A 24053-nucleotide genomic window follows, 5' to 3' on the forward strand; every position below is an offset into this window, starting at 1 on the left:
GAGAATGAAAGCAAAGTGGATAAAGGAAAAATCCCACCTGGTCCTCCCCAAGACTCAGGGCCAGCAGTAGGTCAGGCGCACCTGAAGGTCGGCTCTGCCCTTCATCCGCCCCGTCCCTGCTCCCTAGAGGCCAGAGTCAGAGCACGTTGCCAGTTCCTTGAGAGTTGCCTTGCTTTTTAAACAAACCATTCCAGAAACTTGTAGTGAGTACCACTTAAACAAAACCAAGGGGAAACTATTGAGGGAATAACTTAATAATTTAAAAAAGGAATACACATGAACACTCCACATTCAAAACCCAAGGGAACATCAGTCACTTCTCTTTATAAGCTGGGCACATTTGGGAAGCCAGTGAAATGGAGAGAATGCTTGTTCATTGACATTGACCTTGTCCATGTGGGGATGCCACCTCCACCTGGACATCCAGCAGGAATGTGGCGGAAATGTAGCAGGACTTGGACTGGAGTCAGGTGTCCGGCCAGCAGGCGATGCCCGCGCCGGGCCTCCCTTGCGCCTGTTCAGCCGGAGGGGATAGTGCTTGCAGGGTGGAGCCGGGAGGGAGGAGGGCCTGTTCGGCCTCTTTCAGCTCAGCCTGAGCTGAGCTGGTCCCCAGACTTCTGGGCCCCAGTGACCCTCCTTACCTTGTCCTTAAGACGCTTAGCATTTTTGTTTGGTTTTCTTATAAAATAACAGATCTTAAGAAGGTAGAGGTCAGATGCTGAATGAGCATCTGGCAAAAGTGGGATCTGAGCAGCTGATGCAGGCCGCCAGGGCCAAGCCAAGGTTGTCCCCCAGGCCTGGCCTTGGGAGGAGCTCCCCGACCGACCCTGTCCCTGCCCTTGCTCCCTGGGAGGGGGCAGTGGACAGGTGCTGCTTACACCCACGAGGCTTCCCTGTCTAGTCACAGCTCTGTGATCTCCAGGGGGCTCTCCATGATCACATCGCGAAGTTTGTGCAGGGGTGTGGATTTGGCGGATTCTGTGCGGGCGTTGCGCTCGAAGGCAGTGGCCTCAGCAGCGGTCAGCGTCTCCAGTGAGCGGCCCAGGCCCTTCTGGTCATCCTCGGGCAGGCTGTTGAGGTCGGTGGCCAGCAGCGTGCCCGTGCTGCCGTGTACCACATGGATCCCATCGGGCCCCTTGAGCTCCACTGGTGGCTTGTGGCGGAAGCGCAGGCTACCCTGGCCTGGGCTATGATCCTGTGGCTCCTCATCCAGCTCAGTCTGGATCAGCTGCAAGAGGCCGGGACCCCCATATGCTCAGGGCCATGCCAAAAGGGTGAGCAGGTGGATGGCCCCAGAGACCTACCGGCTATGTGGCTGAACCCTGGGCTCCTACCTCAGCAGGCCTGTCAGACTGTTTCTCAAACTGTGTGGGAAGGGGAACAATGAATGCTTAAGGTGCTGCAGAGTGGTTCTCGGGAGGATCGGCTTCTTGTGAAAATCTGTGTGTGCGTGTGTTGAGATGAAGTCTCGCTCTGCCACCTAGGCTGGAGTGCAGAGGCATGATTTCGGCTCACTCTAACCTCCACCTGCTGACTTCAAGTGATTCTCCTGCCTCGGCCTCCTGAATAGGTGGGATTACAGGCATGCCATGTTGGCCAGGCTGGTCTGGAACTCCTGACCTCAGATGATCCACCTGCCTCGGCCTCCCAAAGTGCTGGGATTACAGGTGTGAGCCACCGCACCTGGCCTTTATTTATTTAGAGACAGTGTTTCTCTCTCTTGCCCATGCTAATGCAGCAACATAAAGCTCACTGCAGCCTTGAACTCATGGGCTCAAGTGATCCTCCCATTTCAGTTTCTTGAGTAGCTGGACTACGGGCATGTGCCACCACACCTGGATGAGAATCTTTAATTTTTTTTTATTTTTTATTTTTTATTTTTGAGACAGAGTCTTGCTCTGTTGCCAAGGCTGGAGTGCAGTGGTGCAATCTCGGCTCACTGCAACCTCCGCCTCCTGGGTTCAAGCAATTCTCCTGCCTCAGCCTCCCAAGTAGCTGGGACTATAGGCGCTCGCCAGTACGCCCGGCTAATTTTTTGTATTCTTTAGTAGAGATGAGGTTTCACTGTGTTAGCCAGGATGGTCTCAATCTCCTGACCTCGTAATCTGCCCACCTCGGCCTCCTAAAGTGCTGGGATTACAGGCGTGAGCCGCCGCGCCCAGCTGAGAATCTCTAATTTTATATATTAACTTTGGTGCTCTATAAAAATCCTGGGCTGCAACTGTGGTATCTGGGTTTGTTGCCAAATTGGCCTCAAGCAGATCACCTCTAATTGTGTCCAGGCAGAAAATGTCAACAGGACAAGCTGCAGAGGATAAATAGGTGGGGTGGAGACTTGAAACGGGCACTCTTGTCGTGCATGAGGCTATTCGACTAGCTTATTCCTGTTGAGAATGTGGGCCCAGCTGGAAATTCATTTTTAGGTAAAGCTTGACTTTTGTAAGTGTTGACATAATCACTACAGGCCAACATATGTAGGCCTATTTGACCCCGATGGCCAGTTTCTTTTCTTCCCTTAATTTTTTGAGATAGAGTCTCACTCTGTCACCCAGCGGAATGCAGTGGCATGGTCTTGGTTCACTGCAACCTCCGCATCCTGGGTTCCAGCAATTCTCCTGCCTCAGCCTCCTGAGTAGCCGGGATTACAGGCGTCCACCACCATGCCTGGCTAATTTTTTGTATTTTTAGTAGAGATGGGGGTTTCACCATGTTAGCCAGGCTGGTCTCGAACTCCTGACCTCACGATCCGCCCACCTCGGCCTCCCAAAGTGCTGGGATTATAGGCATGAGCCATCGCGCCCGGCCGAGTTTCTTAAAGTGACATCACCCCCAAAGGTATGTTCTTGAGGTCCTTCTCTAATCTGAGAAAGATTGCCTTAGAGCCTACCCCATTCCTGTGAAAGCCCCCAAGAGCCCAGAAAGCAGAGCCTGCTGTCTGACTTCCTGGCCCCCACCCTTTGCTGTCTTTGGTCCAGGCTGCAGAGCTCCAGGGACATAGAGAAGGACAGCAGGACAGCAAGAGAGAGCATCCCCAGGCTGGGGCACAGCACACAGCTCCCGGCCACCCAGCTGGCTACCTCAGAGATGGAGGAGTGGCAGGAGGAGGCTTTTTGCACCATCCGCTGTGCAAAGAGCTTTTTGAGCCGCAGGTAATCCTCCAGGACCACCTTCAGCAGCGAGCCCTGGGGGAGGGAAAGGGTTAACCCCCACCAAGGCCCTTCCCTGCCTGCCCCACCCCTTGCCCACTCCCTCTGGGAGTCAGGGGTACACAGAAATCTGACCCTGGTGATCCTTAGGGCAGAGGATGAGCAGCAGAGCCTGTAAACGGTGGCCAGCCCAGACATATATGGACTCATTCCTGAGCCCTGCCCTTAAGGCCACTGCAGGCTGGAGCAACCCCCCATCAGCCCTGGTGTTCTTGCCCCAGTGGAGGGTGGGTCTAGCTGAGCCTGGAGGTCTCCACCGCCCTGTGTTCTCTGGAGTGGGGTCCAACCTCAGCCAGGGGACTGGGTATGGAGCCTGTGGGGAGGGCTCACCTTGATAGGCCCCTCACGAATGATCTGGCCCAGCTTGGCAATGTTGTCATACTCCTGGATGGCAGCCCGCAGGTATCGGTCATCATCAGGCTTGACAGCTGCTGGCTCACGCCCAAAAGTTCCCTGGGGAGACGGGACGTTAGCTGGAGCAGAGGCAGACCCTACACACATGCACAAGGGAGGGGGCTACCCCTTAAAGAACCCAGCTGCTTGGCCAGAGGTCGCAAAGACCCAGCCCCTCCACTCCTGCCCCTTGTGATGCCTGACCGCCTCTGGCTCACGTGGGTGCGCGTGGGGCTGTTCCACAGGTCGGCGATCTCACTCAGGTTCTCCGGTAGGTCATCCTCATGCTCTGCCTGGGCGGCCAGTTCTAGGTTCCGACAGAAGGGATCCAGCCACACAGGGTTGGCTCTGCAGTTGGGGAGGGAAAAGAGTGGGGAGGGAGGGAAGACTCGAGTAGACAGGTGCGCTTCCAGCCTCGCCCCACATCCTGCCCATTTCCCTGGCCATGTAGTGCCTTTCACTGACTAGGGGTGTGAGGCCCTGGCATCTGTGGCGCATGCTCCCACCCTGGGATCCTGCTAGAACCAGGACTGCATGTCAGTCTGGATTGCCTTTGGCGCGGAGGCTTCACCCTGCAACCACTGCCCAAAGCCTGCACCCCCTGGAACTTGAGGCCCACTGGGGTAGAGAGCCCCTCTCAGCCACACGGTTTCTGAGGATGGAGGGAGGGTGGCCCACCCACCAGGGGGCGCCCACAGCCTGGGTTTCAGCAGCCCCAGTGCTGGGAGACTGCAGCTCTCCCCAGCTGGGTCCTGGCAGGACTCCCTGCAGGAGACTGGGCAGGGCCACTACCCCACTCACCCATCAAAGGAGTACTTGTTGGTGTTAGGCATGTCCATGATATCGATGAAGCCGCGATTTCCTGCAGGGAGAAGGGTTGGGGCATGGAGGGGAGGGGCATAGCCAGGGTTAGGGGTGGTGTTGCGGGGTGAGGGAGGGTGGGGTGTGGGGCATGGTCCTGGGCCCAGTGAAGGGCCTGAGCCAGCTTTGTGAGGCCCTGGTGGACACTCCAGGCCCCCAGCCTGCTGCCTTCTCACCTGTGCCCCCACCACGGCCCTCACTTACCAGCTGAGCCAGCCACAATGGCCTTGAGTTTCCTCTTGTGTCTGGAGAGAAGCAGAGAGGGGCTGGTGAGGCGGGCTGGGGCCAAGCTGACGTCTCAGGCCCTGCCTGCCTCATGGCCATCCGGGAGCAAGTGGTTGGCCCCCTGAGGGCAGGGATGGGGGACACTCACACGGTCCTGTAGTACCAGTTCATGAGGACGAAGAGCATGGCAGCCAGGAACAGGAGGATGGCCAGGACAATGATCGCCATCTGCGGGAGCAGGACCAGGGTGAGCCTGGGCAGTGGGGAGGGCGGCTAGGGCTGTGGGGCGGGGTCACTGGGTACCTGCAGGGCAGACATGTCATCCGGCAGCCGGACAGAGATGGCGGGCTGCACGTCCAGGACGTTGTAGTTCCGGAAAAGATTCCGCAGCTGCTCCTTGTTCTCATCGATCATCTGGATCACCCTGGGCGAGGGGCAGGGGTCTCAGCTCTCCTCCTCAGCCATTCCCCCCATGACAGTCTGCTCTGCTCCTGCCTCAAGCCCCCAAAGTTCATCAACGCCAAGCCTTGCAAGATTGAGGTCTACCGGCCGGAACAGCTTTGTGTTTTCCTCGAACCTTCATGTAGGATCCTGTTCCATCTTCACAGTGAATGAATACTCCCTTATTTATTTATTTATTTATTTACTTACTTACTTACTTATTTTGAGATTGGAGTCTTGCTCTGTTGCCCAGGCTGGAGTGCAGTGGCATGATCTCGGCTCACTGCAAACTCCACCTCCCAGGTTCAAGTGATTTTCCTGCCTCAGCCTCCTAAGTAGCTGGGATTACAGGCGTGCGCCACCACACTGGCTAATATTTGTATTTTTAGTAGAGATGGGGTTTCTCCATGTTGGTCAGGCTGGTCTTGAGCTCCTGACCTCAGGTGATCCACCTGGCTTGGCCTCCCAAAGGGCTGGGATTACAGGTGTAAGCCACTGTGCACGGCCTGAATACTCCCATGTTACAGATGTGGAGAGGGAGGCTCAGAGGGACAGAGTTGCTCATACCCCCAAACTCTGCTCTGTCTCCTAGCCCTGCCCCCTCTGGGAGGTGACTCCACACAGTGGGACTGATGGTATGGTCTGTGTCTCCTTTGGTGGGTTCTCTCCCCTACTCCAGGGCAGGGAGGCATGCTGACAGACAGGCCGACAGTCCAAACACAGGCCCCCACTCACCGGTCCACATCCAGGATGCGGTTGGTATCACGGTTCACCACGTGGATGAGCAGCTCTGTCTGCGCAAAGTTCACCCGGCCCTTCTTGTCCACATGGAACTGGATGGGAAGGGGTATTGTAGGGTGTGGCTACCACAGCAGGGGGCCACAGGGATGGGCAGGCCTCTTCTAGGAGCCCCTTCTACCCTTCCCTGTGGATAGAGCCCTCTGAATGTTTGCTGAGGGCCAGGCATGGGCCAATCACTTCATCCACACTTAGCCAGGTACTATTTATTATTGACCCCATTTTATGGAGGAGAAAACTGAGGCCCAGAGACCTGGGAGAACTTTATCAAAGCCGCACTGCTAGGAAATGACTAAGTGGGGCCTATACTGCCTTTCACACCCTGGCCTTTGCACAATGCCCTGTCTCTCCTTGTGGCTGGCCTCCCCGTCTCCCTCCACTGCCCCGGCCCCAAGTGGGTCCATGAGGCACCTGTACGTCGTCAGTATTGACAATGGCACCAGTGATGTTGGAGAGCAGGTGAATGAACTCCTCCTCGAAGCCGCGCACACGGTCGGGGATCTCGTTAATGACGATCTTGACGCGCTGGTCGTCCCTCAGGATGTAGACACCGATGATGGCTGTGTCGTTGTGGCCTGCCAGGTCTCGGGCCACAATGTCCACCACAAAGTAGCCGGGGCTATAGGCCATGAAGAGGTCGAAGGTGCGCAGAATGCCATCCACACTCCCTGCAGGAAGCCCGAAGGTGGGGCACAGCTCAGAGACTCAGTGCCCCTGAATCCCCAGGAAGGGGCATGAGCCCTGGGGTAGGTGGGCACATCTAGGGGAGGCAGCACAAATGCCCACAGGGTGCAGCCAGGAGCAAAGGTGACAGGCAAGTGGGAACGATGCCCATCTGAAGTGGCAGAGGCTCGGGTCTCAGCAGGTTATCAGCATGGGGGAGGGCAGATGACAAGTTTGTGACTCTGTTGTCCCATGCTAGGGTGCAAAGGACCATTTCTGAGCCCCCTTAGTGTCTGTCTGTCTCTCCTCTTTCAAACACATGTACCTCAGAATTCCACAAACAAGCCTGGGTGTGGTGGCTCACGCCTGTGGGAGGCTGAGGCAGGCGGATCACTTGAGGCCAGGAGTTTGAGACCAGCTTGGCCAACATGATGAAACTCCATCTCTACTAAAAATACGAAATCTAGCCAGGCATGGTGGTGTGTGCATGTAATTCCAGCTACTTGTTAGTCTGAGGCAGGAGAATCACTTGAACCCAGGAGGCAGAGCCTGCAGTGAGCTGAGATTGCGCCACTGCACTCCAGCCTGGACAACAAACAGAGTGAGACTCTATCGCCAAAAAAAAGAAAAAAAAGAAAAAAAAAGAAAACAACAACAAAACCCATAGAAGAGAGATGATCAGGTGGTACAGCATAGTCTTCTCTTGAAAGACAAGAGATTGGGCTCAAAATTTGTCACTTTCTAGCTGTGTGACCTCAAGCAAACTACTGAGCCTCTCTGTGCCTTGATTTATAAAATAAGGGCAGTGAGAGCTCAGAGGACAAAGGGATGGTGTCTGCTTGTGTAACTGGATGAGGTGGCACATGAACTAGACCTTGAAGGGTAGGGGATGGACATCCGAAGGCAAAGAAGGGGCCAAAATGGCATTCCAGGCAATGAAGGCAGAGGGGTCAAAGGCCAGGGGAGGATGGAAGAGAGCAGGCTGAGGGGATGCTAAGCAGCTTAGCTAGGCTGGGCACAGGGCCTTTAAGGATAGCAGGTGACTGTGGAACAGAAAGAGGGACTAGGAGGAAGATCTAGTGAGCCTTGAATGCCAGGCCGCAGATGAGGCATACAGAGGAGGAGTCTTTAGATGGATAAGAAGGGGGAAGGGGTTGGGACTGGGAGTAAAGTAATGGGACACCCAGAGGGGCATCTCCTAGAGCCTGACCCAGAGAGTCTCAGCCATCTACACAGGTCAATATACAAACAAACAAACATGCACATTCATAGGTATAAGTGTGTGCTTTGAATCCTGGCGCCCCAGTCCTAACACAATGCCTGACATAGGGGAGGGTGAGGTGCACAACTGGAAAAACAGGCAAATATTATGGGAAGGAGAATGGGAAGATGGGTAGATGGAGAGATGAATGAAAGCAGGATGGATTGACACATGGAAGGAAGAAAAGATGGATGGAAGGACAGACGGACAGATGGATGGAAGGATAAAAGGAGGGATGGACAGACGGATGGAAGGATAGATGGACAGACAGAAGTGTGGATACATGGATGGATGGATAAGTAATGGACAGATGAGTTGAAAAGAAGAAAGAAAGAATGAGGGGAAAGAAAGGGCTGGTGGGTAGATGAAGAGGTGGATAGGTGGCATAAAGATTAAACTGGAGAATGGACTGCTGAATTAGATGGGGATGAATAGGATTCGGCCCGTGGCTGGCTGGGGGGTCACCCCATATTCTTGTCGTGCTCCCCAGACCCCATCTCCCCCAGATGACAAGTCCATGCAGTGACTGCAGAGCGTCGTGGCAGGAGCGCCACTCATGTGCTGCCAGGCCTACCCATGGTGATGACCTGGCCCACAGCCTTCAGGTCGCTGGCAAGGGCCCGGAGCTAGTGGTAGGCCAGAATGCGCTGAAGACAAGCTTGTTGCTGCCAATGTCGCCCATCAGGGCCAGAACCTGGATCACTCTGAGCCCACCTTGGCGTCGGTGGCCACCCCTGCATGCAACAGGCAGGTAGTGTAAGTTGCAGAGCAGGGGCCACCCACACCTCATGGCCCAGGCTCCAGTCCCTGCACCTGCCAGTGCTACTCAGCCTTTGGTAAAGCGTGGCGGTCGCACTGGTCGTTGATGTCCTCTAGCACAACGTGCACCTCCTGCAGTGTGAGGTCAGCAACCAGGTCGAGGGTTGGGGAGGGTCCACGGGGAGGTGTCCAGCTGCGATTGCTGGAGGCCTTGACTATGAAGGAGAAGATGGCTTCTCGCTCCCGGTCCAGGTCCCGCAGCACCAGCAGACGCCCGTCGGGCTGCAGATGGAAGTTCTTCTCTTCGTTGCCGACTGAGGGTGGGACCATGGCATAGGGTGAGGGGGCAGGGCCAGGGGCAGGGCATATGTGGGTCATCTCTAGCCCCAGGATAATCAGGGCACTAGCTCTGTCCGGCCCCACCTGCGATGAAGTAGTACACGATCGCGTTGGGGCCCTCATCTGCATCCACTGCGCCCGTCACATTGCCCACGAGGGTGCCGCGTGGTGAGTGCTCAGGCACTGTCAGCAGCTGGTACTGGGGGCTGCCTTTCTGCGGAGGGAGGGGGATGTCTTCACAGGGTGCCAAAGGAAGGCCTAAGCTTCCAGTCCCTGTTTCAGGGCCCTGGGCAGTGACTATGTATGTGCTGAGGGAATTTACTGTCCAGGCCTAATGCGGTGAGTAGAACCACTGTAACCTCAAGGGAGCAAAGCATGGCCTGGGGACCTGAGCTCTGCCCTCACGGGGTGTTTTCCAGAACCCAAATGAGTGCTTAAATGAGAGGAGCACACACGTTACTCTTATATGCACATGCATGTGTATGCACTCACACTCAACAGTCTCCAAGCAACATCACATCCCATGTGCACATAAGAAGAAAAAACAACCATGTCAGAGAGTTGGAGTCCACAGGAGGGGCCCTTAGCCCTGCTGTCAGATTTCATGTCAGCCCCATATCAATAAATCAGAGCTGGGCGGGTCGTAGTGGCTCACGTCTGTTATCCCAGCATTTTGGGAGGCCGAGGCAGGTGGATCACTTGAGGTCAGGAGTTCGAGCCCAGCCTGGCCAACATGGCAAAAATCCGTCTCTACTAAAATACAAAATTAGCTGGGCATGGTGGCGGGTGCCTGTAATCCCAGCTACTTGGAAGGCCGAGGCAGAAGAATCACTTGAACCCAGGAGGCAGAGGTTGCAGTGAGTCAAGATCATGCCACTGCACTCCAGCCTGGGCAACGAAGCGAGACTCTGTCTCAAAAACAAACCAAAACAAAACAAAACAAAATCAGAGCTGATTTTCATGCTTTGTGTGTGTGTATGTGTGTGTGTGTGGTGCAGGCAAAGACAAGGCTATCAGCTCCATGAGTCAGGCATTTTGGTCTGTCTTTTTTTTTTTTTTTTTTTCATCGCTCAATATAGCTCAATATAGTGTAACACAGCTGCTCAGTAAATAGTTGTTCTTGCATGAAGTGCATGCAGGCAGATGTTTCCGTGTCTAGCCAAATGTGTATTCTGGCACAGTGTATATAGGAAAGTGTGTGCGCGTGTGCTTGCAGGCAGGTGAGTCCCTGTGTAGGTGTGACCAGCGCAGGAGGTGGGCGAGCTCACTGGAGGCCTCACGAAGAGGGGTTCGTTGTCATCAATGTCCTCCAGGGCCACCTGCAGCGGCTGCATAGTCTCGTATGGCACCGGCTGGCCCAGGTCGCTGGCCACCAAGATGAGCTAGGAGCGGAAGAGTGCAGTCAGAGGAAAAGACTGGGAGAGGGGTTTGGCTTGGGGACTTCCCGGTGGCCAGGTCCCCCAGAGACTTTCCAGGAGGCGAGGTGCAGGAAAGCGCCCAGAAGAAAGCCCCGCCCCTCGCACCGGGCCCCGCCCTTACGCTATACACCGCCTGCGTCTCGCGGTCCAGGCGCTGCGCAGTCTGGATGAGGCCGCTGATTGGGTCGATGGTGAAGAACTCCCAGTCCCGGTTGCCCGCCGTCTTCAGGAAGCTGTAGCGCACCGCCCCGTTGAGGCCCTCATCCTTGTCCGTGGCGTAGACCTCGTACACGTTGGAGCGCAGCGGGATCTCCTGTGGGAAGCGTGGGGGGGAAGGCTCCTGGACCCCTGAGAGAATCTCAGCTCCCAGGCCCTGAGGGAGCCCTCGCTCTTTCTCCTACGGTAGCAGAATGTCCTCAACAGCTTACAGCACCCGCCAGGAGCACCTTCCTGCTCGGCTGGATTCTCCTGGATTCTGGGCTTCTGCTAGCTGTTGTCCCTCTTCTCTCCTCCCCAACCCAAGTTAAGGCCACTGTGCACTAACAGTCCAGCCTGGGAACCACATGCTTCAAGCCTTCCCAGGGTGACCATCTTCCCAGGAGCTGACTCCGCCCTTCCAGTCCCATTCATTGCATGCTGAGGTTTAGGAGACAGAGGGAATCCAAGCGCTGAGGCCACAGCCACCCTTTGTCCTGTATCAGTCTTGCTCTCTCTGCCACCCCAAACACAGGAATTCTGGGTGTCCCCAAACAACACCATCCATTCAATGGGGTACCTGAAAATGGGGGGGACACAGGCAGGGTGACATGGTGGATAGGATAGGGGTTGGCCACCAGGGTCTAGTTTGTAACTAACCTGCCCGGAACCTGGACATGCCACCTCACTCCCCTGAACCTCAATCTCCTGAACGCAGTTGAGCTAAGTCCAAGATCTTGAAAACCTCATTGAAATCATACATTGACCCACGACAAGGCTGCCCAGGGCAAAAGAAAGGGCATGTTTCTTTGCTTTTAGTTGAAAAATGATCAGCTCAGCATGCTTTCGTTGTTTATCTTACAGATCATGACAACTGGAAGTTCTAAATGGTAGTTACGTCTAATTAATAAAAAGTAGGACGACATACAGATAATTAATACATGCTGATTGTTCAGGAGCCATAAGTCTTTCCAAATGCAAAACCCTTGAAGGGAGTCTTCATAAATGGGGCCTTTGGTGTGAAAAAGGACTAGATTATTATTAATTTATACACTGCCTCATTTCACAAAAGATTTGATGCAGGGGACAAGAATACATAAATTATAACAAGATTGATCAAGTTAAAAAACTAGGGTAAAGAAAAAAATTGGTTGGCAGGAAGATGAAAGCTGAGGGGTGGGAAGCAAAGTGTAAGCCCTAAGTCCCTGCGGGGTCACTCAAGATGGGCTGACCACTCTGAGCTCCCTAGTGGGCACAGCAAAGAGGACGGACTGCTCAATCACCGCTGATGAGACACTAGACACAAGGTAAAAAAGCAAAACACATGGTAAAGGCACAATGCTTCTTTGAGCTTAGTCCTGGGAGAGTTTTATCCCTCAGGACCTCAAAGAGGAGACAGAGTGACACGATGGACTTAGCACGGACATTCTGAGATGTGGAGCCTGGGTGGAGTCTGGGGGACAACGAACAAGTGGGAGATACTCTGATGGTGCCACTAAGGAGCACTTTGGGCCTGTGTACTTAGAAGAAACAGGGAGAGCAGAAGACAAAGGAGTACTTCCCCTATCTTTATGTGGCAATTTAGACTGAGAAGTGGAAGAACTGGAGAGATTCCAGAACCTCGCCACTTCCCCTTGTTTCTTATTTTGATGCTCATTCTCAGCTCCTAGGCTGTCTCCGCACTGTATCAGCAGGAACAACGGACAGACGGAAGGGGCGTGTGTGTTTATTCTGAGACAAGTATGGGGGAAGTGGGTTGTGGAGGAGCCTGTCCTTTTTGGTAGACATCTAGGAGCAAGAGATGGGGTACTTACTTATTATTAGTCCTATTTTGCAGAGGAAAAAATAGACTTACAGAAAATAGACTTACAGAAGTCACTTGCTCAAAGTCATTGGGCTGAGAAGCGATAGAGTTAGACTTCAACTAAATTTTTTTTTTTTGATAGAGTCTCACTCTGTTGCCCAGGCTGGAATGCAGTGGTGCGATCTCGGCTCACTGCAACCTCCGTTTCCCGGGTTCAAGCAATTCTGCTGCCTCAGCCTCCTGAGCAGTTGGGATTATAGGCATGCACCACCTTGCCCAGCTTTTTTTTTTTTTTTTTTTTTTTTTTTTTGCATTTTTAGTAGAGATGGAGTTTCGTTATGTTGGCCAGGCTGGTCTCGAACTCCTGACCTCAAATGATCCGCCTGCCTCGGCCTCCCAAAGTGCTGGGATTATAGGCATGAGCCACTGCACCCGGCCAAACCAAAGATCTTTTACTAGCACAGCCTATATACTAACCACTGTTCAATACCACCCTGTTTGGCACTGGACAGGTCTGCTTCCTTCTCTGGCCTCAGCTTCCCCACCTCAATAAACTTTTTTTAATTAAAAAAGTTTTTTTTTCCTTTTTTTTTTCCTGGAGCTACTTTCCTGAAGCCAAGTTTCCCCACCTTTAGAGTGTGGTGCTTCCACTCTTCTAGGCCACAGCTGGAAGAAGGAAATACTGTGGGCAGGAGGCCCTGGGGGCAGGAGTACCTCTCTGATGTGGAGGATGGTGCCATTGGGTGGGCGCACAAAGACAGGGCGGTTGTCATTGACGTCGATGACCTCCACCAGGAGCATGGTGGTGCCCCAGAGTGGGGGCTCTCCGCCATCTGTGGCCACCACGGTCAGATTGAACCTCTCGTAGGACTGCAGTGGCCGCTGTGTGGTCACCAGGCCCGAGTCCATGTCCACATGGAAGGCCTCTGGCAGTGGGAGCAGGAGAGTAGCTCTGGTTGAGACGTCCTTCTTACCCTTCCCTCTACTCCTGGCCTGGGGTGGCAGGCCTGCCCCTCCCACCCCGCAAGGCATCACGGGTGTCCAAGGAAGGCCACATACCCACGCCAGAGCCCTCGAGTGAGTAGGTCAACTCTCCATTAGGACCTTCATCCTGGTCAGTGGCCATCATGGTGATGACCGAGGTGCCCGCCGGCTCATTCTCATACACACTTGTGCTGAACTGGGGCTTGGAGAACTGTGGCCGGCAGTCATTGACATCCAGCACATGGATCACCACCTGGGTGGAGGGAGGTCAAAGCTAAAGGTGACGAGTAGGATGGGGCTGCCACAGGGGACCTGGTCATGCAGGAGTAAGCCCGGATAGAGGAAGGACAGGCACCAGCCTGGGAGGGAGGTAATATCTTCTAATGTGTTGGAGTCTGATTTGAAGCAACTTATTTAACCCCCTGAGCCTCAGTTTCCTTGGCTGCACAATCCTAGATCCTTGGCACAGTGCCTAGCTCAATAAACACTCAACAACTATAACAGTGGTTAACAGGTAATCTGCACCTGGGCCCTGAAGCAGAAACCCCTTATCCCGTCACACCTCCTACTTTTGTTCCTTGCTACTCCCCACAGTGGCCCTATAAATCTGGCTCTAATCTCTGTCCCTTAGTGCTGGTTTGGTGGCATTCCTCCACTCCCCAAGGCTTCTCTTGACTGGGATTTGTGTCTGGCCTGAGACTTGGCTTCCCTAACTGACCTCCCAGTCTAGGGCAGGTCTTATGGACACAGCAAACCATGGGGCCTTTGTTCCCAGGTTGCTGGGACCTGCCTGAACTGCATCCTTATCAGAGCCCTTCATAGCAGTGACTTCATTTTTTTTTTTTGATGGAGTTTTGCTCGTCACCCAGGCTGGAGCACAATGGTGCAATCTCAGCTCACTGCAACCTCCACCTCCTGGGTTCAAGCGATTCTCCTGCCTCAGCCTCCCAAGTAGCTGGAATTACAGGCACGCACCACCACACCTGGCTAATTTTTGTATTTCTAGTAGAGACAGGTTTTCACCATGTTGGCCAGGCTGGTCTTGAACTCCTAACCTCAGGTGATCCCCTCGCCTAGCCCTCTCAAAGTGCTGGGATTACAGGTATGAGCCACCATGCTCCGGCCAACAGCAGTGACTTTAAAGATCCCCTTTCAGTGCACAAACCACTTTCAAACCACCTCATGTCCCCAATTGCACATCTGTACCCTCCTTTGCAGATTTGACAACACAGGCTCAGAGAGGTTAACTGACAAAGGTGGTGTGCTCAGCTCATGGAACCTGAGTCTTCTGACCCCAAATACTGTGCTTTTCCCAACACAGCACATGCATATGTGACAGGGATGAGGTTCGGATGTGTGCATGTGTTCCCAGCCCTCTCTACCTGCCAAAAAGAAGTGTTCTTGGCCCATTCAGCTGTTCACACCCCCGACCTTACAAGAGAGTTTCCTTCAGATGATGAGTTTATTGTGAGGGAGAAGTGAGTATTACGTACAGAAAGATAGGTCTGCCAAAGGCAGAAGAAGGGAGGAGAGAGAAAGAGGACGCAAAACCTTGAGGCCTAGGACTTTGCATAGAAAAGGGGATTGAGAGCCAAGAGGGTGAGATGCTGGCTTCAGAATAGCTGTGTGGACATTGGAATGGGAATGGGGTTGTGACTTGGAGCCCTCATTAGTATTCTTTAAGAGACATAACTAGGCCAGGCTCAGTGGCTCAAGTCTATAATCCCAGCACTTTGGGAGGCTGAGGCAGGTGAATCACCTGCGGTCGGGAGTTCGAGACCAGTCTGACCAACATGGAGAAACCCTGTCTCTACTAAAAATACAAAATTAGCCGGGCGTGGTGGTGCATTCCTGTAATCGCAGCTACTCAGGAGGCTGAGGCAGGACAATCGCTTGAACCGGGAGGTGGAGGTTGCGGTGAGCCAGATCGCGTCATTGCACTCCACCCTGGGCAACGAGAGGGAAACTCCATCTCAAAAAAAAAAAAAAAAAAAAGAAGAGAGAGAGACATAAATAAACATGATTCCTTCATAATTATGTTTGGTTTCTGGACTGTGTTTCTTTCAATGGAACACTATGGTGATACTGGGCCATGTGGAGCCCCAAGCATTATTTGGGTTACACCCAGGTATGTTTAGCTGCCTATTTGCCAAAATATTTTGCCAAACAGCAGTTTGGCAAAGATTTCTCCCAGAGGGTCCCTGTCTTCCTAGGCCACAGTCATGGGTTACAACCCATCCAGTCACGCTCTTGCCTTCTCCTTTCTGTCACTGTGTCTCAAAGGGGACTGGGTGGCTTTGCTCCCAATCTGTAGCAGTCCACTCGCTAGAGGCTTTGCTTGTTGCCTCCACAACCCCAGTTCCTGTTGTCCCTGGCCCAGGTTAGCTCCCCTCACCTGCACTGAATTTTCACGATGGTTGCTGGCTACATCCCCAGGGTTGTCTTTGGCCAAGGCAGTCAGGATATAGTGGTCCTTCTTCTCCCGGTCCAGAGAAGACAGCACATAGATGTCACCCTAGTAGGGAGAGGGTGGCTTTAGGTCCTTCAATCATTCAAAAGATATTTATTGAGCACCTACTATGGCCAGATGCTGTATGGGGTCTGGAGATTTGACACTGAACAAAAGAGACAATAACTCCTGCCCCCAGGAAGCTCCCATTCTAGCGGCTCTTCTTGCTCTCACTACCCCAGCCTACCTGGGGATGGGGTGACCAGCCCAGCCTGCAGCTACCTGCCTGACCAGGAAATAGCATATAGTAGGTACCCCACAAATGTTCAATTATCTTAATGCCAGGCCTGGAGCCATGTCTGATGGCTCATACCAAGCAGGAAGGAGTGAACCCTGCTGAAAGGGCAGAGTGCCAGATGATGTAGGCAGAGCAGGGCAGTGGAAGGGGAAGTCCAGTTCCAGCCCCAGCAACTGGGGAAGGCCCTGCCTGACCAGCGAGCCCTAGGCCACAGGGCTCTCTCTCTATACTGAAAATAACAGCTTTGAACCAATTAGCAGACATTTGAAATCATCACCCATCTTTTCTCTTGAATTTCGGCTCTTCCACAGGTCTGAGATTCAAGGAAGCATGTGGGAGGCACCCTTTGGGGCATCCTCCCTTCCCCAGCACTGAGTATAGGGCCATATATACAGTAGGTGCTCAGACACTGTGCCCACTTTCTGCAGTGCTTCCCATGCGTCTTTTCTGACTATCTCAAAAAGTAGCCCCATGGACTTCAATCATGCATTTTTAGTGTGCAGAGGACACATCTCAGAAGTCCCACAAAGAGCTCATTCCAAAAGACTTGGCCACTTCCTTCAACATCTGTTGGGACAGAAAGGCTGCAGTCTGACATATGTCTGGGACTCTGAGAACAGGGTTTGCTGACTTGGCTAAAGAACCTCTGGGGCTGCAGATGTCCAGGTGACAAGACCCAGAGGGATCACTGCAATACTTTTGGTGGCCGCTCAGTCTCTGACCCTGAGTCCTTCCCACTTCTAGATTCCAGGCCCTCCATCACTGCTCACCGTGGTAGGGTTGATGGCAAACTTGCCCTCTCCATCTCCAAGGCTGTACTCAATGAGTGCAAAGTTGCCTGAGTCAGCATCAGTGGCAGTGACTGTCAGGATGACTGTGCCCACAGGCACATCCTCAAAGACCGCCTCCTGGAGCCCAGTGGGCAGGGAGAAAGAGTAGGCCAAGGTCAGTCCCAGAGCCCGAGCACAGCCCTAGAACTCACTGAAGCGGGCATCAAGCTGCTCGTGGGCTGAGCACTCCCAGGTGGGTTAGAGGCTGGCAGGGTGGGAGAGGAAGACGCCCAAAGACCCCAAGGAATGGCCACAGGTCCTGGACCCAGTCTGTGGCCTGGCCACTCACCTGGTAGGAGGGCTGGTCAAAGATGGGGTTGTTGTCATTGATGTCCACGATCTCCAGGTAGACAGGGATCTCAGCTGCCCGGGGTGGGGACCCGTTGTCTGAGGCCCTCACAGTAAAGTTGAGCCAGTGCACCTCCTCGTAGTCCACTGTCCAGTTGGCAATGACCTTCCCTAAGACACAGAGGCTCCCATGGCCATTTTGGCCATGGCTCATTCATGGCAGCTCTCCAAAGTATGAGGGGAAGGACCTGGACTCCGAGGGCCAGGTGTGGTCACTTGAAGGAGGGTGGTTGGGCAGCACTGCCCAGCGGCAGGGCACACAGCAGGGAGGGACTGGTGTCCAGTTTTTCTTATGAAGGGTGAAAAAGCTTCTCCCAGTCACAGGGATGAACATCAATTAGCCCAGGACCGGAGACACCTCCTTCTTGGCCTTCCTGCTTCCTCAGTGGTACTAATAGTAGGAGCTTGGCTGGTGGGATATCCCAGGTTTCTGGCAGACATCAAGAGGCTTCCATCCCAACCCAGGAGTAAGCACTCTGTCCCTTCCCCTGGTTTGGGCATCTGGAATCTGGCATGGAATGTCGGCCATCTTGGATCTGGCCCAGTCCACTGAGGGGCCACGGAGAGGCTATGGTCCCTCCTGGGGGCTAAGCAAGCACAGATATATGCCCCCAGCCCTCCTCTGACAGATTTCTGACCTACCGGCTGAGGAGTCCTCCAGCTGGACGTAGCCTGGGGGCACCAGGTCCAGCAGGGTGTAGGTGACCAGCCCATTGAGGCCCTTGTCAGGGTCCACAGCTGCCACAGCAATGAGCGTTGTCCCGGGGGTGGCCCCCTCCAGGATCCGCTCCGTGTAGTAGGTGATCCCAAAGGGCTTGAACTGGGGCGTATTGTCATTGACGTCCAGGACGTTGACAGTCAGCTTGGCTGGGGTGGAGGCCGGGAGTGAGGGAGAGGGGAAGGACACCAGTGTGGCTGGTCCAGGTCTTCCTTAGGCTCAGCCAAGCTGGGAGAGCATGGCAGCATCCCACAGCCCCCCGGAGGCCCCCTGAGGATTGACCTGACCCTCAGGCTGCAGGACAAGAGCCTTTCCAGTGGTCTACTAACTTGCTGTTCCATAAGAGGAAGGGCTAGGTGACCCTGGTGGAGCCCTTGGCCCTTTCTGTGCCCTGGTTTCCTAACCTGCTTAATGACGTAGGGTAAGATCATCTTTAAGATCCTAGATCCTGTCTGAGCTGTCCCCTCTATGTAACCGGCCTGGGCCCTTAACCATCTGAGCCTCTGACACAGAAGAGATGACCAAGTCTGCCCTTCCTTCCGGAAAATGTGGCCTTCTGGGCTGTGAAGATAAGCAGTCAACATCTGCCAGGCCTGGCTTCCCCCACAGCAGCTGTCTCTGCCTCATGTCCGAGGCAACTTGAGGCCACCCCATCCCACTTCCCCCTCTCAACTCTCGGTCTGCCCACACAAAATCCACCCCTCTGCCTCCCCCTCCCAGCCCATGCCTCAGGCTGCAGGCAGGGTGGCCTGGGCCCGACTGGCAGAAGGTAACACTAGGCCCCTTCATTCTCCACTGTAAGTGCCTGCATCCTCAAAGCAGTGTCTGTGGCCTAAGGTCACCTCGCCTCGCTCTTTGCTTCCTCTGTGCTAACCCTGTGGCTTCCTATAAGATCATGGGTTTCCCATCTCACATCCTAGCCACACCCTGATTACCAGTTCTGCTGGCTGAACCTAAGCCTCTGTCAAACCATTTTTTCTTAATCCTTTCCAGTCTCTACCAAGCCTCCTTCCTACTCTGAGCCTGGGGGTTCAGATCACACACAATTCTGAGCTTCTGGATCCTCCACTGCTGAGCTCTATGTAGCTATCACCATCCTGGGCCTCATAGTGGCTGCCACCTTCCATGCCTCTTGTGTTGCCTGACTCCTGGCTCCTGGAGCAACTGGGTCTTGTTGCTCCCTCCGTGGGGACAGACCAGTGCCTATTCCCCACCTGCCCCCTGCCCTGATTGGCTCTGAGTGACCAATGAGAGATGTCTGCAGGGAACCTTACCATTTGGCACACTGACAGAGCGCTCTGGTAGGTCGCTGGCATTGTCAATCACTGAGAGAGTGACCTCATAGGTGGCAACCAGCTCCCGGTTCAGGGGGGACTTCACCATTACAGATCCTGTGGACCAGACCAGGCCAGGTTCAGCCTGAGAAGAACCCCCTAAAATCAGCCCTTCCCAGGGGTGCTCCTGGCCAAACCCTCCCATTCCCCACAGAGGATGATGGTCCCCAGTGGATTCTGGGACTTGTGGCTGGGGTGGGCCCACAGACTCCTCATAAGCTGAGGGCACGTGGTTCTGCCCCTCCTATGATGCTTACTAGCCAGGTGATGTTGGGGAAGTTATGTCACCTCTCTGCACCTCTGTCCTCGTTTGTAAAACAAGATAATTACACTACTGACTGTCAACCCATCCTTTTCTCAATCCCCTACTATTTTGAGGATTAGAAAAACAAAATGAGCTTCCATTTGTAAAGTACTTAGAACAGTGCCTGGCACACAGAAGCTATGTAATTGCTTGTTTAAAAACTGCTGTATTCCCTAACAATGCAAATGTACTTAACACTACCGGACTCTACACTTAAAAAGTGGCTAAAATTGTAAATTTCGTTATATGTATTTTACCACAATTTTAAAAATGCTTAGATTCTAGGGAGATCACGTTTGAAAGAAAGTCATGGTAGCTGAAAAGCCCTGAGGGGTCCCCTGGAGGGGACAGTGGTGGGACCATCTGGATACTTCAGGTACATCCCTTTGTTTTGATTAAATAGGGAGTGACATGGACTGATTGTGGGACAGGAGCATTGGTTCCATGGCAGTCCTAGCAAGGGGTTTCCTTCTGTTCTATGCACTGCCTCCCACAGTCCCTGCCTGCTCCCCAAATCAGAGAGGAACCCCCTAGAAGCATGGGCTGGGACTGGACAGACCTAGTTTGGCTGACCTCAGTGCTGGCTTTCTTGGGACCTTTCTTGTTCCTGCCTGTTAGAGGGCCTGGTGGCTTCTCCTCCCACTGGCTTCATCCCAGAGTGAGACTTCCTCTCCCTCTCAGGTACGGGGGTCTCTGAGATTCCCTTCCCCCTTGGCAGATCCCCCTGCTGGGCTTCTGTCCTCCGTGGGTCCCCAGCCATGGGGTAGTCACTTACCCTGGGCCGCCTCCTCCTCCTCCTCCTCTTCCTACTCTCGCTCCCTGTCCCCCAGGCTGGGGAGCGAGGATGGGGAGAGGGCGGCTGCATTCAGTCTGCAAAGGCTGGGCCACGGCCTTGGCCCGGGCCCCACAGGACAGGAAGGGTGGTGGGGGTGTGGTGGGCATGGAGGAAGGCAGTGGGGTGAGGCAGAGAAGAGATGAGGTGGGAAGTGACAGAGAAACAGAGCTCAAACCTGTGGGCCTGCCAGCCGTGAGGAAGAGAGAAGAGGGTTAACATCAGTTAGTTCAGGGTGCAGCAGGAATGGAGCAGAGCAGGGCAGGGAGGATGGTGGGGACTCAGAGCTGACGGGGTCGGGGGAAGGAGGGGTGGAAACAGGGAGTGGGGAGGGGAAGAGACACTGGGAAGGAAACCAGGGGAGCAAGTGGAAGCCCATTTGGAGTGGAGAGCTCAGGGGCTGAGGCTCTGGCAAGAAGAAAAGGGAGAAAAGTGGGCAAGGGAGGAGTGGGGGGCTGAGGAGGAGGGGGCAGAGAAGACACTGGAAAGAAAAATAGAGAAGAGAGTCAGTTGGAGGAAGGGGGAACAGGAAAGAGAAAAGCAGTAGGCATTGAGCAGAGCCTCAAGTTGAGCAGGGACGTGGAGCAGCTCTCCATGGTCCTGACCAACCCGTGCAGTCAGGAATTTTGCTAACCTGGGATGTAGCTGGTTATGTCTAACTTCTCCTAGTGCTCGTGTTTTTTTCTTCTTCTGTTTCCCTTTGGGCCTCAAATGCAGATTGAGGTCATCATGTTCTTTGGCTGGCTGCACACTATGACCACCAGCACCTCTCTTGTTTTATGTGTGCGTCTACTCCCTTTCATCCCCATACTCCGCTCTCCTTTCCTTCTCCCTTCAGGCAGTCATTGTCATGTATTGAAGTATATTTTTTGTTAATAAAAGTATTCCTGAAAATCATGCATTATTTTGTATGTATTTTACATTTATGGAAATGGTGCAGTGACATATATCTCATCCCATTTCTTATCCTTTTCTAATAATACTTATTATTAAGATCCATCTACATTGCTCTGTGTGTGTCTAATTTATTGCTTCTCACTGCTGGCACTGCTGGCTGGTACCCCCATGATGTGCGCCCACAATATTTTACTCTTCAGTCTCCCAGAAATGGACACCTGCATGGCCCCAACTCCACCATCACCAATAACACTGCAGTGAGCATCCTCAGACAGTTTCATTAATGCCCTGAGACTTTCTCTGGAACATATACTGGGTAATGATGGTACAAGTGTACCTTATGCTAGATTGCTATCCAGACAGTGGAATCAGTCACAACTCCTACAGCAGTGCATGAGGGTTTCAATGTCCCCACACTATCATCAATATCAACATTGTCCAGCATCCTAAAGTCTGCTAATCACGTGTGAAAAACTGATATCTTACTGCTGTTTTAGTGCTTTGTCACAGCCATGTTGATTTCTCTATCACTCCTCTGGGCCTTCCAAGAGGTACACCAATCACATTCATGTCCCTTTCCTAACTCCCCAAAGGAGAAAACACTGAACTTTGGGGAAAATGATAAAACCATCAGCATTACAATAAGCTGCATACATTGTGAAAGATAAGCCATGGTTCTGTTAGTTTCGTGACAGCATAAGAAAATCATTGATCTGCATGCAACTTGCAGAGGATTTAAATGGCCAGCATACATATGAAGAAAGTATTCAGCCACCTCGTTAGTAAAGAAATGCATGTTAAGGGGCCGGGTGCGGTGGCTCAAGCCTGTAATCCCAGCACTTTGGGAGGCCGAGACGGGCGGATCACGAGGTCAGGAGATCGAGACCATCCTGGCTAATACGGTGAAACCCTGTCTCTCCTTAAAATACAAAAAACTAGCCGGGCGACGAGGCGGGCGCCTGTAGTCCCAGCTACTTGGGAGGCTGAGGCAGGAGAATGGCGTAAACCCAGGAGGCGGAGCTTGCAGTGAGCTGAGATCCGGCCACTGCACTCCAGCCTGGGTGGCAGAGCAAGACTCTGTCTCAAAAAAAAAAAAAAAAAAAAAAAAAGAAATGCATGTTAAACAAGGTATCACGGTTGGGTGCAGTGACTCACGCCTGTAATCGCAGCACTTTGGGAGGCTAAGGCAGATGGATCATCTGAGGTCAGCATGATCAAGACCAGCCTGACCAACATGGTGAAACCCTGTCTCTACTAAAAATACAAAAATAAGTTGGGTGTGGTGGTGCATGCCTGTAATCTCAGTTACTCAGGAGGCTGAGGCAGTAGAATTGCTTGAACCTGGGAGGCAGGGGTTGCAGTGAGCCGAGATTGTACCATTGCACTCCAGCCTAGGCAACAAGAGCAAAATTCCATCTCAAAAAAAACCAAAACCAAAACCAAAAACAAAAGAACAAACAAGGTGTTACTTTCCTTTAAAATTGCCCAACATGAAAATGTTATCGTATTTAATGCTGGCATGAGTGTGGTGAGACAGGTGCTCTCATACACTGGTAGGATGAGGGAATCAGGAAGGCCAGAGGAGCTGCTCAAGGGAGGAGGAGAAAGAGAAAGCAGAGAAAGAAGGAGCAAGGGGAGAGATGGAAAAGAGAAGGAGGTATCTGGTTTCCCTCCAGGGGAAGGGGAGAGAAGAGAGTAGCAACGGAGCGGCAAAGAAAGAGAAAGAAGGAGAAAGAAGGGGGAAGCAGGGAGTAAGGAGACAGGACTGGGAGCCGGGAGGGAGGTGGGAGGGGTGCAGGCCCTTGTACCTGTGTTGATATTCACAGCAAAGGCATCCTCCTGGTCGGGCACCAGGCGATCAGTGTCGTCCTTGGCCACAATGCCGACAATGTGGTACTCTAGCTTTGGGTTGAGGTCACGGTCAATGGCCGTGACATTGGCAATGATAGTGCCCAGCTCGGCCGACTCCAGTACGCTCACTGTCTGGATGGGGTTGAGGAACTCGGGGCGAGAGTCATTGATGTCATCGATCAGGATGGTGATGATGGCTGTGCCCGAGAGAGGAATGGTGCCCCGGTCGGTGGCCACCACCGTTAGCCTGTAGGACTCCTGCTCCTCTCTGTCGATGGTGGCATTGCCAACACGGATGACCCCGGTGACCGGGTGAATGAAGAAGCGGTCCTGAGCCCCAGCTTCTATTCGGTAGACCAGCTCTCCATTGAGCCCACTGTCCTCATCTGTGGCTGTGACTTGAAGGACTGAGAATCCTGTTGGGGAGGGAACAGGGAGTAGCTGCGCACAGTGGTCTCTTCCAGAAAGAGCTACCAAGACACATTTGTTGGTGATGTACAAGAGGCCCCTTCTCACGACAGCTTTGACAGCATTTTCTTTTATACCTTTTTCATACGTGCAATTTTATAGGAAAATGGAATATTATTTTATTTTATATTCTTGGATTAAATAATATTTTATAATGTAATAATTAGTTGTATCTTCAGCAAATGGTCTGCTTTTGTCTTTTGCTCATTTTTCTGTCAGTTATACAAGTCATATAATTATGACAACTTGAGACAAATATATATATATACATATATATATATATATATATATATATACTTTTTTTTTTTTTTTTTCTGTTCGCCAAAAGACGGATGTGTTCAGCTCTTTTTTCCCTACCCCCCCACTCTCCTTTCTAT

General features: G+C 53.0%; 2 protein-coding genes across 3 annotated transcripts in view; both read right to left on the reverse strand.

Annotated features, from left to right (window-relative positions):
- Positions 1 to 238: 238 nt before the first annotated feature.
- On the reverse strand, positions 239 to 6977 carry LOC108516863 (cadherin-23-like). Of its 2 annotated transcripts, XM_017854543.1 has the most exons (10): positions 6336 to 6977; positions 5862 to 5959; positions 4989 to 5109; positions 4834 to 4913; positions 4665 to 4705; positions 4401 to 4461; positions 3818 to 3947; positions 3537 to 3659; positions 3078 to 3182; positions 239 to 1228 (listed from the first exon to the last, which is right to left on the reverse strand). In XM_017854543.1, the coding sequence occupies exons 1-10, from the start codon at positions 6552 to 6554 to the stop codon at positions 902 to 904; spliced, it is 1305 nt and encodes a 434-aa protein (XP_017710032.1). In that variant the 5' UTR covers positions 6555 to 6977; the 3' UTR covers positions 239 to 901. The 2 variants fall into 2 exon arrangements, with proteins under 2 accessions (XP_017710032.1, XP_017710033.1); XM_017854544.1 differs by lacking the exon at positions 3078 to 3182.
- Positions 6978 to 8449: 1472 nt separating this feature from the next.
- LOC108516852 (cadherin-23) overlaps positions 8450 to 24053 on the reverse strand; it is a 421574-nt gene continuing 405970 nt past the window's right edge. The window contains exons 48-60 of the mRNA XM_017854517.1: positions 23166 to 23624; positions 19265 to 19381; positions 17915 to 18139; positions 17214 to 17383; positions 16865 to 17002; positions 15743 to 15862; positions 13423 to 13600; positions 13078 to 13289; positions 10486 to 10677; positions 10215 to 10328; positions 9031 to 9160; positions 8675 to 8921; positions 8450 to 8582 (exon numbers count right to left, since the gene is read on the reverse strand). Coding sequence (XP_017710006.1) covers positions 8450 to 8582; positions 8675 to 8921; positions 9031 to 9160; positions 10215 to 10328; positions 10486 to 10677; positions 13078 to 13289; positions 13423 to 13600; positions 15743 to 15862; positions 16865 to 17002; positions 17214 to 17383; positions 17915 to 18139; positions 19265 to 19381; positions 23166 to 23624 — 2435 coding nt within the window. The remainder of the gene's footprint in view (positions 8583 to 8674; positions 8922 to 9030; positions 9161 to 10214; positions 10329 to 10485; positions 10678 to 13077; positions 13290 to 13422; positions 13601 to 15742; positions 15863 to 16864; positions 17003 to 17213; positions 17384 to 17914; positions 18140 to 19264; positions 19382 to 23165; positions 23625 to 24053) is intronic.

This window comes from Rhinopithecus bieti, unplaced genomic scaffold, assembly GCF_001698545.2.
Source record: "Rhinopithecus bieti isolate Rb0 unplaced genomic scaffold, ASM169854v2 scaffold_36008, whole genome shotgun sequence".
Taxonomy (NCBI): domain Eukaryota; kingdom Metazoa; phylum Chordata; class Mammalia; order Primates; family Cercopithecidae; genus Rhinopithecus; species Rhinopithecus bieti.